The sequence below is a fragment of the Alternaria infectoria genome (assembly GCF_024043175.1).
Source record: "Alternaria infectoria strain BMP 0036 chromosome Unknown scaffold_7, whole genome shotgun sequence".
In the NCBI taxonomy this organism is placed as follows: domain Eukaryota; kingdom Fungi; phylum Ascomycota; class Dothideomycetes; order Pleosporales; family Pleosporaceae; genus Alternaria; species Alternaria infectoria.
Window position 1 is genome coordinate 680723 of NW_026250696.1, and position 12692 is coordinate 693414.

Below are 12692 nucleotides of genomic sequence, written 5' to 3' on the forward strand. Positions count from 1 at the left end.
GCGAACAGAACCTGATGTAATGTGGCGCTCGATTAAACTGCGAAGCCCACGTTACGTCAACTGCCAGCCTCGTAGGCCACGCTGCTTGTGGCGTAAGCGGGTGTGGCGTGCGGCTCCGGCACCCTGCATACCAAAGTTGAGGCTCAGCTTCGCGGACCCAAAAATGTCACCGCTCGCAGGTGGTTCCTGCATCACTAATGTCAAGGTGAATTCCACGTCAATGTGCTGGCTCTTCACAGGAGCAGTTGCGGTGAACGAATTCACGATCACAGACGTCTCAGTCAATGCAGAGCTCACCTGGGCAACGTGCCGACATGCGAAAACGAGAACAATGCATCAAGCCGCAATATCCATCACAGCATGCGCAACTGCAGTATACGAGGTACCTGCCTTGTTGTTCGACGATCAATGCCACTTACATCACAGCAGTTGTTAGCGGTCAAGGGGTCCACACGTTAGGCTCGGAGATTTGTGCCTACGCCGGTGCACGCCCGTCCGGGGGGCAACATCATTGCCCGAATGCAACCCACCACGGTGAGAAATACGAGGAGGTATGACCGAATCCATGAGCATTGTTGGTTGTTGCTCGAGCGCTCGACTAAGTGACGTTGAGATGGTAATGAAGATCTTCGCAGAGATATAAGTACGACTCCAGCCACCATATCTTGTATCCTTCAACCAAGCAGTCAATTTTCAAACACCTCACCTATCAATACCACCAAACCTCTCAAATCAGTCAAAATGCAGTTCTTCACCCTCGCCGCTCTCTTCGGTGCCGCCGCCATGGCCGCACCCGCTGCCCAGACTCCCGACTGCCCTAACCCGGCTCACTGCCAGGGCCCACCAGACGTCAACAGCTACGAGAACGTCAACTTCAAGGACTACACCATCCGCAAGAACAACGGCACCCTCCAGTCCGTCTCATTCAAGATTGACGGCCGCAACGCCACCGACCTTTCCTGCGTCGGCGGACCCTACCCTACTCTCCCCGCTCCTATCGTCAACTGCGGCGACAGCAAGTACCGTTTCGCCATGACCAAGGACATCAACGGCGACTACCCCATCACTCTCTACCACGAGCTTGGCACTGCGTACGTACATCAAATGAGACAGACTTTGGACAATAGACTAACATATGCGAACAGTGTCGGCTTCTGGGGTCAGGGCGTTGTTCCCACCTACTGCCACGCCGGTGGTAACGGTCCTAACGACTTCGTCTGCTCGCAGGTTGCCCAGTACACCTTGGTCATTGCTGCCTCTGGTTAAACATCGAATGAAACGATGACCGGGGTTTCTTTGTACATACATACACTTCACAAGTAATATAATACCAATCTGTACATTCATCAAACATTACGGGCTTAGTTGTGCAAAGCCGAACTTGCATTTGTGTGTGTGATGTCGTGGTTGTCGACAAGGCGAATAGCCACGGCATACGGAAGACTTGATCATGAGGAAATTTTTACGATGTCGTGTGGAGGAGAGGTAGCTTGTATCATTTATTGTGTGACTCAACGCTATCACGAGTGCGGGTGAAGAATACTGTAACCGTTACAAGCTGCATTCATTGATTGACTCCTTCACAGGCCCATCAGGTTGAAGATGTCTTGTGACCAGCGCGCAGAATGACACACCCACAGTGACCGACTTGATTGACGGGTCCACAACTTCAAGCGTCCAGCATGTCGAACATGTATCGCAACTCGACACTTCATCGGAGGCTTCCGCCCTCAAAAGCCATATCCCACGCTCCTACTATCCATAAATCCCTTCTCCACAAACGAGAAACAATAACTGTACGAACACAGAATGAACAGTAGCAATTTCATCATCCTCCTAACGGCCACCTTTCCCGCCCTAGCCATATCTTCCTTTCTCTTCTCTTTAGCGACATACTTCCGGGCCCCTGAAGCACATCCGGAGACTCAAGATCGAGTGGACAACCTCGAAGATCTTGAGGATATTGTACCATCGCTCGTTGAAGAAGTCAGAGCTTTGAGAAGGATGGTTGATCGAGAAAGGCAGAGAACGAGGAGGCTGGAAAACGAAGTAAGAGATATGGGAAGGCGACAGCAAGGATACGAAGAGCTAGCAGATGAGGCTGGCGATGAAGCCGAAATGGATGATGATGGAGACGGAGAAGTGCAGAAGCGCCAAGAGGGGGAAACACCTGTACGAAAGCCGTTCGATGTCGACGAGTTTTTGGAAGAGCAGCGGGCCCGAGAGCTGGCTTGCCGTATGATACAGAGGTCGATGATAAACAGGACCCGTTGCTCCGGTGGATATTCCACCGACGGCATCCTCGATGGGCCGCAAAATATTTCAAACGTGTACGGCATACGGGGCGGAGAAGTCACTATACTGGACGATGAGGAAGCACTGGAAGCAGCTGCGGCCAGTGCTTTACCACCCAGCCCTGAAGAAGATTCAACGTCATCGAGAGATGAACCGCGCATACTTACACAAGCCGTACGCGCCGGTGGAAACGTAGAGACTCGCGCTAGAATGCTTGTCGAGGAAGACACGCCCACGCTCCCGACGAATGGCGACAGCCCTACTCCCACAACGCATGGACATCTTCGAATACCTCGTCTTGATTCCACCAACTACGACATCTTTACCATCACATCCTCCCCCATACGTCAGAGATTGAATAATCTCTACCCCTCCCCACGCGGCCCCCGTCCCACAAGGATAGTCATTCGAAATGATCCTGGAGGCTTGTGGCGCCGGACTACCTTAACGAATGTTCTGACTGATATAACGCCACAACTAGGACTGAGAACCATGCGCACTATCATCGAGGAATATGAAAGATCGTTCTTGGATAATGCTTCGAGGCGTGAAGCAACGACGGATGGACATGCCGCACCCCGTGACGGTTGGTATGAGACTGAGCCGACTCGTTTAACGACCAACATGCCCAGTGGGGAAAGGCACGCTCATCAGCCCAACGGCTACACTAACGGCTATACCCATACTCCCTCTACCAATGGTAACATCCAGTACCCTTCACTCGCAAACGGTCATGTACACAACCATCTTCCTTCCAATGACAATCGTTTCTATGGCTACATCTACGAACCCACAAATGACGGCTCTCATGAAGAGGACTACGCCGACGCACCAGAAATTATCCGGCCACTCCTCGTCGTTCTGTATGGTTTGAGACCTTCCATCGGCTCTAGGGTCATCAGGGATATCATAGTTAGATACACCATAGCGATGGGTCTGGGTTACACTGACCCGAACAATCACCGTCGTACGTTGTTGACTACGGCGGCTGTTCACCTTGAGCGTGTAAACGGGTTTGTCGATCACGAAGGCGTGGAAGATCTGAGTGAAGATGTGTGGATTCGTGAGCCTGATAGCGAGTATCGAACTGGCGATAGTCGCGGAAGCGGAAGAAGCACCAACTACAACAGAAACGGGACTACAAACACCTTCCACATCAACGCCGGCATCGTAACGCCAAACAACACCAGTGCCAATGGCGCTTCCCTCACAAATGGCCGACGCCACACCTCCAACGCATACATTCAGCCCCCATCCTCAGAGCGGCTTACCGCAGACCCAGAAGACATCCGTCCGCGCCCCCGTCTCTCCACCCCCGAGCTCAACGAAGCGATTGGAGACTGGGGCTCCGTATCGTACACTCTCGACGGCCCTGTTCTACGCCTCCGCGCGATCCGCGCCGAAGGCGGGTTAGATGAAGAAATCCCTCTCCGTACGCACCAGGCAACGGAGGCTAGGACGAACGGGTACGCGACGGCAACCCAAATCATCCCCCCAAGTATCTATCTCAGAAATGACACGAGAAATTCATCGGAGTCTTCAACGCGCTCTTCTCGGAGCGCATCCTTAAGCGGAACCACGCTCGTCAACTCCGCCGTCGGAAGTACAAACGACGACACTGTTCCCACTTCCAACCCGCCTACGAACGGTGAGCTATCAGAGAGTGTAGAGCTCCACCGTAACGGCGCTTACGAAACCCCTACTGCAACGCTTAGGCGGCGTCGCGATGCGAGGGACATGAGGAGAGCCGCTAGGGAGAATTTGCTAGTGGAGAGGGGGGGTGTGGAAGAGGAAAGTGCGGGGAGTAGCGAAGGGGGAAGTGAAGATAGTATGGATGCGGAGATCGCGGAAGTGGAGGAGATGTGGCGGGAGATTCGTAGACAGAGGGGGACTATGGAGGAGGAGATGATGAGGCATGTGGCGGCGAGGGATCGTGCGGCGCAGGCGAGGCAGACGAACGGTGTGGGGACGAATGGGGTTGAGAGTGAAGAGGGTGATGAGGCTTCTGAGGGTTCTGGGTCTGAGGCGAGGGAAAGGAGGCTTGATAGCGAGTAAGCGTCTGAACGACGAGCTGCACTATTGTACGCTCAACGTTTCGGAAGGTATAGTTAAAGTCGCATGCCCTTGCATTCTGTAGTATGCTACCAACTATTCTACACTCCAATAAATCCATACACAACCTATGACATCTTTAACAAAGCTCAGACATCGTATGACATTAGCACTTCGCCGAACATTCTTGATAAATCATGCTGGTGGCTATTCCTCGTACTTTCCCATACTCTTGTAATCGTAAAAGAACTGTAAAACCTGAGACAAGCTATCTGCTGATAATATTGATCGTGCGCCGAGAGGTTGCTGAGACGTTCTTAGCCGCTCCGTCGTCGATGTACCACAGGTCGACGTCGAGTGTAGAACTCGATGGTGGCCTAAAAGTCGATGTATGGAGTCAGTAAATGCTTCACAATAGTCTGTACACGGATATTACTAACAGTGCCTTGCTGAACGCCTTCCTGAAAAGCGGTCTCAACATCAGGGTCCAGATGAGCTTGCGACACGAGAGACACGGCAAACGCTTTGGCCATCATCATAGACATGCGAGGTGTATCGTTTGTGACGTGCTTCAGCTGGAACGAATCCACCAACGATGAGACTAGTCCTTGAATGTGCGCAAGGCTGACGCCGACACGGTGCATCTTGAAGGCCCGGCATACTACAGCCATAGCTCGTGCCGTGCGGATGTTCATGAAGGTGTTCCTGTCGCGCAAGAGTGAGGAGACGTATTGTGTCTTTCGACCTGATTGTATGTCCCGCAAGTTGAGGATATCGTCGCAAGCTTGGTTGTGGCGTGACAAAACAGTAAGGTCGGAAAGCGGGAAGTGTGACAGCACAGCTGCAGCTGGCACGGAAGCCCAAACCATGCGCTCTGGTACATATTAGTATAGCCGCAGTATAGGACTTTTCGGAAGCTCACCTGCAAGGCCCTTGTATCTTGCCCACGGAGCCTGGCCTTCCGCTTTCAACATCCGCATCACGTCAGCAGCTGGCAGTGTTTTGTGTGGTTCTGCGAGCAGTGGATGATCGAGTGCAACTAAAGAACACCACCGTAGTTAGCATGAGACCAAGACGTTACTTTATGTGGGACTTCAACGTACTGACGGCGATTCTGGGCTCAAACATTGTTGAGGCCTTGACCAGTGCCTGCAAGAGACTCGTAGATACTGAAACAAAGGCCGATGCGCCGCCGCTCATTGACAAATGGAGATTCGTCAAGAGCATGATAGCCTGTTGACCTTGTCCATCTGGAGAGAAAGGCGGCAGGAACTCGCCCCTCCAAATTGAGAAGACTTGGCTCACGAAGCCTGTCTCGTCGTCGAACATGGTCCGGCTGTTGGCATCCCAAACGCGAAATCCAATCGTATTCCTGCCGGGTGGAGTCCGGAGTGTTGGCTGTGTAGGTGTGATGGGCGGTGTATGATAACCGTCAACGTCTGACCATGTTTCCTCATTATCTTGCTCAGCTAATGTCATCCCGCCGAGCTGTAGATCCTGCAGTGGTAAATCTTCCCGAGCTGGCGTGAAAATGGCGCGTGCTCTCTCCTTCTCCCTCTTCAGCGCACGTCTAACCAAGGATTTGTAATGTTTCCTCGTCTTGGGAGACTTTGCAGTTCTCGCCAAGCCAGACTCAATTTTCACCTCGTGTGTGCGTCTTGATAATTCGATGCCAGAATCCAAGGCAGTGTCCTCGATAATTGCGTGGATCTCGTCGTACTTGTCTTCCGGGTCGTGGAATGGGACTCTCATCACACGATCGAACTCGGGGTATGCGCGGCCACCATACAAGATTAGATGGCTCTCGAATTGGTATCGAATGACATTGAGCCTGAGGTTGAGGCCGGTGATAGCATTGAAGACCTTCGGAATGGTTGCCACATATGTGTCTTCGTACCATCGATAGAGGATGGTCAATAGTTCTCGTTCGTCTTCATGCCAGTGGTGGGGAGGGTCTCGTTCAAGTCTTCGCAGTGCTGCCAGCGAAGTGAAGTCGCTAGGCTCAGAGACTTGTTGTACAATGTCATTGGTGTGGCGAAAGGCTGGCATACCGAAGTCCAGAGTCCTTCGTACTTGTGGCGTGGGTACGGTATTGCCAACGTTGAAGTGGTGATTCGTCCTTGCAGGACTGCAAAGCATAACAGGAAGATCTCTTTCTTCGTCCGACGGGCAAGGCGTCGATAATGGTAGTGTAGCTTGAGAATCGTACGAAGAACAACGCTGCTTGGATATATTCGAAGCGGAGGTACCGACCGTTGACGACACAACTGCAGTGATGTCTTCGCCAGGCTCGCTACTGATATATGGCTCGAAAACATCTTCGATCGAAGGAAGCACCGAGTATTGCTCGTTACCATCGTAGCTGCTTGTTAAGCACGCTGTGGAGTTGTCAATGCCTGCTTCATAAAGAAAGAACAGAAAGATGTCTGGTAACCACTTACCTTGAATGTCGGCTTCGGTTACTTCATGTAATTGCTGCGGCATCTGCGACTGGTGCGGAGCTGGAGGTGTCGCTGCCACCGCCGGTTCCCACAACATCACGCGGGCATCTGCTGCTCTCCAAACGTGTTTCGTCATTGCGATGTAGTATGTATCCGCTGCTTCGGATGCAATGAATGGTAGATGAAACAGCGAAGGTCGTAGTCGGCTGAAATTGGAAGAGAGAGGATGTTATGCGGTTTGAAGAGTTTTCAACCCACCAGGTATCCAGTCCGAGGCGCGTCGGACTCAAGTCGCGTCTACGCGCCACAGAAGCTTGTCGCTGCGCGTCCGACGTGTCATGAGCGCGGTTTCGCGTGGTGAGGTGAAAGAGGCGGCTCCGTGCGGCGGTCCCCAGGACAGTGAGCCAGCGCGCCCGCATACATCAAGGTAATAGTCGAGCGTACTGAAGAAGTTGTTCTTGAGTGTTTCAGAGCTCATTTAGTATGGCGGAGTGGGCGGGTAGAGCTCAGGTCGATGTAGTAGCTGAGTATGGGGTTTGGTCGTTTTGCTTCATCGTTAGCAGTGAGGCTTGCCGGCATACTCTTTATTATATCCTCGCTTGTCAGTACAGCGTTAGAGATTGCATGCGAGAATCAGAACTCGGTGAGTGTGGTCTGTTCAAGAATGTATAAGAGAAAGACGGGTGAATATCGACGCCTGCCGTGTGGTGGGAGCCAGACCAGTGATAGCATCTACCTTCCAATCATGCCCCACTTTTACTCTTCGGCATCATCGGCGCAATAACAGGTGATAGACAAGAAGCAGAAAGTGAAGATACCTATAACGATTCAATCAATTGAAAAGCAGATTCCTTCCCACGCTACGTTACATTCATTACTGGCGTCGAAGAGCTGATAAAAAAAAATGATAGAAAAGCAGAATGCAAAGCGCACAACTTTTGGTGCAAACAGAAGACTTTGGACGTAAACCATCCCTCTCGAACAAGTGGTATGCGAAAGTGTCGTTCGCTGCGCCGGCGCTATGCTTTGACAGTCAAAGTACGGATTCAAGACAGATAGCCGAAAAGATTGGAGTTCCTGATCCTGTTGCCGCATGATTCGTCCGACCATGCCAAAGAAGCGAATGCGAGCAATCGACTAGTCCGGTCCAGAAAAACCTGCAACGATACGGCACAGTCTGCGTTCGCACGACTGACGAAGATGGGGTGGAAGTGACCAGGTGACGGGTTGTTGGGTTGTCGCATAAGCGCCCGTCAATGGTGCTGTGGCTGCTGCTCCACATGCATATGCGGTCCGTAGACCGCATACGGGATCAAAAACGTGATCGCGCCTGCATATAATAATTCCAGGGCTGCAACACGGTTCGATGGATAATTGCTTTTCTTCTTACGCCCGCCTCACGCAACGCAACCCAACAGATGTTGTTGCGCCTTTATTACGCATAGCTTCGCTTCCTTTTCTGGTGGTTTCTTCGGCCGCTCATTTGTGGCCATGCTGCTCGGTGCAGACCTTCCTTACGACCCACTTTTCCCAGAACTTGCGCTGCTGATTGGTGACCATGATTCCGTCGTCGTCTCCTAAGACGTCGACGCCATCCATGTGTCCGTTGCAGTTGCACCATGTAATCGAGGCTGGGGTATCGGGCATAGGCGGGAAGGAAAGGGTGCCTGTAGAGGTCAGTATATGTCACACGCACTTCGTAAAGCCAGAACTTACCACCCTGTTCAGGCTCGTCGGTCTCTGCGTCAGATTCCGTGTCAGCTATTGAACTGCCATCAGCGTCATTCCCGTTAGACTGATCGTCATGTTCGTGTTCGTATTCGTAATCGCTTTCGTCGCTACTGTCGCTTCCAAGAGGGTCGTCTTCTGGTACTTCGGCTCCCATAACGAACTGCTCGTCGAAGTGCCTAAAGATTGATGTACAAAGTCAGTAAAAGTCTCACAACCGTTTGTACACGGATATTACTTGCTTCTCATATCCAATCCGCCTAAGAGAAATCCAGTCAAGCCTTGTGAGCTCATCGCGTAGACAGGGAAGCACGTCTTTCCACATGCTTCCCTCTTTCAAGAGTACATCACGCAGACGCAAACCACGTAATGTATCTCTGTGTCGCCGGGCAATCCCCAGAATTTCATCTGCGTTGAGACGCCAGGCTTGGATCCCAAAAGCTGCAAAGACGGAGATATCAGGTTAGTGTATGTCTCATGATGCAGAGACGCAAAACGTACCCTGCAGCTTTTCCCACTTCACGTTGTGGAAAAGCTCTTCTAGCCGCAATGTGAGTGGTCGGTATGAAGGAAAGCCAATATGCACGGCTTCAATATTCTTAGCCGCAGTAAACAATGCCTTGGACAGGGAGGTGAGATGTCGCATCCGAACGTCTAGGTCCGTGCTGTCATCGAAATGTAGCTCTAGACAGGTCAGGCGTTCGGCAAGGATTCCCAGGGTTGATGGCGGATTGCTAGCGGCACCTAGTACGCTCTGCGGGCTTAGCATGGGGGATGAGAATCGCGAACATGGCGATTCGGACTCAAGGAGGGCCTGAAGACCGAGGTCGAAGTTAGTAAATGTCTCCTATCAATCCGTACACGGATATTACTTGCTTGACCGATTGTTTTCGCGCTATGCAAGCATGCCGGTGGCCATGTCGGTACTAGACCGTTCAACTCGTTGTGACCCCGCATGTACGTGATTAACACGGCATCTTCCTGGTCCTGCAGGCGTAGGATCTGGATATGCTGGAGTGAAGTGAATCGCTGAAGCGCGAAATGCAGGATATGTGCATCTTTCCTGCTGTTCAGAAGGCTGGTTTGCTCGTTCACCTTTTTCTGGAATTTTTCGATATCAGGGAAGCTGAAACTCTCGGGCCGTGTATGGAGGAGCTCCTGTATGCGCTCTCGTCCTTGACCGTAGAAAAATGGCACCATGTAACTGAACTTCTTCACACGGCCGGCAATGTGAGGCTGGCCAGCTATTCTCTCTAATCTTTCGAGTCCCTTTTGCGAGAAGCGTGTCGTAACGCGCGAGAACTGATGGATGACACCCTGCAGAGGCTCAGTACATGTCTCACGTGCATTTCGTACAGCCGTACTCACCAAATTGCTGAATCTTCTGCAAGTCAATCTACAAAGGTGAGGATACGAAGTCAGTGTGTGTCTCACATGCATTCCGTGCGGCTATACCACTTACCTAAAGCTCGCAATCGTCTCGGCATCGTCGGGCTCAGGTGGGAGGGGCAGCTTGAAAGATTCCTGCGACAGGTATGCGCGGCGCTCCAGACTTATTGGTTTTTCTGGTTCGCTCGCAACATATTCGAGGATGATGCGAAGAAGCTCGTCGGCGAGATCGAGGATACCCATTTTAAGTGGTCACATTCATGACGACCGCTCCGAAGAAGCTCTGCTCAGGAAGCTTCCCAGCGCGATTTAGGAGCGCACCGCACAGCGGATATACTCTCAATGCAGGGTAGCAGCGTTCGGGCCGGATCGGGAGGAGGGAATGGCAGGTGGTAGTGAGCGTAGCGACAGCGGGACAGTCGAGTCAACTGACAACGTGGTGTTATCCGACAGCCGGCACCGATCTATGGGATAGCAAGCGAAGGACAGCCAGAGGGGCGTGGTCGGAGAAAGAAATGCATGACCTCTCTGCCAGCAGTCAGCTAAGCGTAGAGTTGCGAAGACGACCTGGGACTGGACACGCCGCCTGCAACTTGCAGCGTGCACCCCGGTACGCCCTCGCCCAAACCGCGATGCATTAAACTGCAACGGGCATAACGTCTCACATGATCACTAGCGTCTGCATTTACATAAGCAGGACGGTAAACATGCATGGCTCCTCCCGCGAAGAAGAGTCGAATGGCCGCCGTGGACTACTGCACAAATTCGCTAGGGCTGGCTGTTACGCCTGCGCTGATTCGAGGCCCGAAGGCCTGCTCCCCACAGCCCACTACACGAATTTCCATCCATGGATGGTCTCGATGCGTTGCCAACGAAGCATGCATCTGGAGGTCGGCTGATTGGCGTCACAAGCGCTTCAGATGCGTCATCCGGCCGATTCCACTGCCGTGTACTTGGGATGGCGCAAACGCCATTGAAGCGATGGGCATCTCATGACGACACGGAGCTTTAGGAGCCTCATAGTGGGCTGAAACGGGTGTCTGTATGTCTCGCAATGTGCGTACGCTGTTGCAGTGCGTCATCGGTCCTGTTCGGCAGGAGATGATAGCATGCAAGTTCCATTACAGCACACGAAGTACGGCGTGCAATATGTAAATAGTATACAAGCATCTGTGTAGGCGCAAGCGACCCGAATTCGGTCATCGCACAAATTCGGGACGGAGAGGACATGGCCGCAATCCCGCTCGTACATGCGCCGATGACGATGCATGCGTGGAACTGCCGGTCAGATCGACGTGTTGCTTCACAAGCCTATACTCGCCCTGGTAACGTCATGCGGACCTGCGCGGTCGTGTAGCTATGGCGCACGCAGCTGTCGTAGATCGTCGCACAGAAAATGACACTAGATGACCTCCTGCCTCGTCGACTTGTCGACCTCTCGTGCCGACGAAAACTCTACTCACATATCGCCTGGGCCTGTTCCAGCACGGCAAACACCCAAAGACGTGTCTAGCCATCAACCCGCCCGGCCACGCCTATCGGGTCACGCTTTCGCTCTGGATTGAACACGTTCGCTTCGTTTTCGACGAATCTCGGTGCTGCTCAGCTTGCTTTGGAAGGTTTCATCGATGCTGTCTTCTTCGCTGGCATCGAGAACAGCAACCTCGAAAACCTCAAGGGGGTCCCATCCCTGCTCGCTGCGCTTGTTGTTCACTGCAGCACCTCCGCTCCTTGTCTCGAGCGACAGCACCAAGGCAGAGATGTCTTTGTCAGTGATGGTTGGGCCGAAAGGATCCCAAATCTCAACATATTTGATAGTGAGCCCGAAGGGATAGCTGACGTGGACGGCATGTCCGTTCGGGCCGGGTTCTTGGATCTCTTCAACACGGATGCGCTCGTCATCTGGTGGCCCAAAGTAGAGGAGAGAGGAGAGAAAGTCGTGTGCTGATTGCTGACGCTCTTTCCAACTTTCGAGATGCTCTGCAAACTTCTTGTTCACTAATAGAGCGTCGCCAGTGATTCCGACTGTAAGTACGCTGGGCTTCGCATCGGAAGTGGATGGCTGTCTCCTTCCGAGCATAAAGGCAAACATGGTAAGCAGTAGCTTGTGGCCGATATGAAGGTGATCGAACGTCCCTCCGACGGCAACAGAGAGGTGGTTGATAGCCTTGTCTGTCTCATCGGCAGACGATACTGGTTCTGGTGCCTCTACACTGACAATACCACCGCGAACTTTGGACACGGGTATCTGGGCTTTCGACAGAGAGAGGAAGCTCTTCAGTACGCGCTCCCCTTCTTCGCTTTCGACCGAGTAGACGGTATCCCATGATCGCGAACTTCGTGCTAGCGTATGGATGTCTATTGCTGGCCCCTGGAGTTCCTGCTCTGGGGTGGAATCTGGTAGGGGCTTGGTTAGTTGACCGTCCCTGGGATACGCGACTAGTACGACGCGAGCATCAACGCCCTCAGAGTCTTCCGTGTCGATAGCTTCCCTGCTTGCAGTGATGCAAATGAGTTTGTAGAGATCGGCTACTAGCTGCTGGGTGGTTGCGTAGTGTAGGCCCCTGGGCTCATCAAGATGGCCGTACAGATGAGGGCATGGCAATGCAATTTCTAGAAGTATGGATTCATTGGATTTGCGCGGAGACCTGGCCAGCTCTTTCAAGACGGTGAACAAGGGCGAGTTGTAGGCGGCCTTGAGTGCTGCATAGGAGGGTGGTGAGGGCGCAGGCGGCAGCAGCAGCAGCGCACGGCGGACTGGTTTGTGTGCTGGCGGCATGGTTGCGG

General features: G+C 52.7%; 5 protein-coding genes across 5 annotated transcripts; 2 read left to right on the plus strand and 3 right to left on the minus strand.

The window, feature by feature from the left end:
• Positions 1–741: 741 nt before the first annotated feature.
• Positions 742–1266, plus strand: J4E92_005101 (uncharacterized protein; the record flags this gene model as incomplete). The annotated part of the gene is made up of 2 exons (XM_051496485.1): positions 742–1091; positions 1146–1266. The coding sequence occupies 2 exons, from the start codon at positions 742–744 to the stop codon at positions 1264–1266; spliced, it is 471 nt and encodes a 156-aa protein (XP_051353205.1).
• A 543-nt stretch (positions 1267–1809) lies between these two features.
• On the plus strand, positions 1810–4350 carry J4E92_005102 (uncharacterized protein; the record flags this gene model as incomplete). The annotated part of the gene is made up of 2 exons (XM_051496486.1): positions 1810–1816; positions 1889–4350. 2 exons carry the CDS (start codon positions 1810–1812, stop codon positions 4348–4350), a joined length of 2469 nt encoding a protein of 822 aa, XP_051353206.1.
• Positions 4351–4724: 374 nt separating this feature from the next.
• Positions 4725–6831, minus strand: J4E92_005103 (uncharacterized protein; the record flags this gene model as incomplete). The annotated part of the gene is made up of 3 exons (XM_051496487.1): positions 4725–5221; positions 5451–6725; positions 6789–6831. The coding sequence occupies 3 exons, from the start codon at positions 6829–6831 to the stop codon at positions 4725–4727; spliced, it is 1815 nt and encodes a 604-aa protein (XP_051353207.1).
• Positions 6832–8267: 1436 nt separating this feature from the next.
• On the minus strand, positions 8268–10148 carry J4E92_005104 (uncharacterized protein; the record flags this gene model as incomplete). Its single annotated transcript, XM_051496488.1, has 7 exons — positions 8268–8455; positions 8505–8695; positions 8759–8957; positions 9018–9330; positions 9393–9833; positions 9885–9912; positions 9979–10148. The coding sequence occupies 7 exons, from the start codon at positions 10146–10148 to the stop codon at positions 8268–8270; spliced, it is 1530 nt and encodes a 509-aa protein (XP_051353208.1).
• A 1300-nt stretch (positions 10149–11448) lies between these two features.
• Positions 11449–12684, minus strand: J4E92_005105 (uncharacterized protein; the record flags this gene model as incomplete). The annotated part of the gene is made up of 1 exon (XM_051496489.1): positions 11449–12684. One exon carries the CDS (start codon positions 12682–12684, stop codon positions 11449–11451), a length of 1236 nt encoding a protein of 411 aa, XP_051353209.1.
• Positions 12685–12692: the final 8 nt, after the last annotated feature.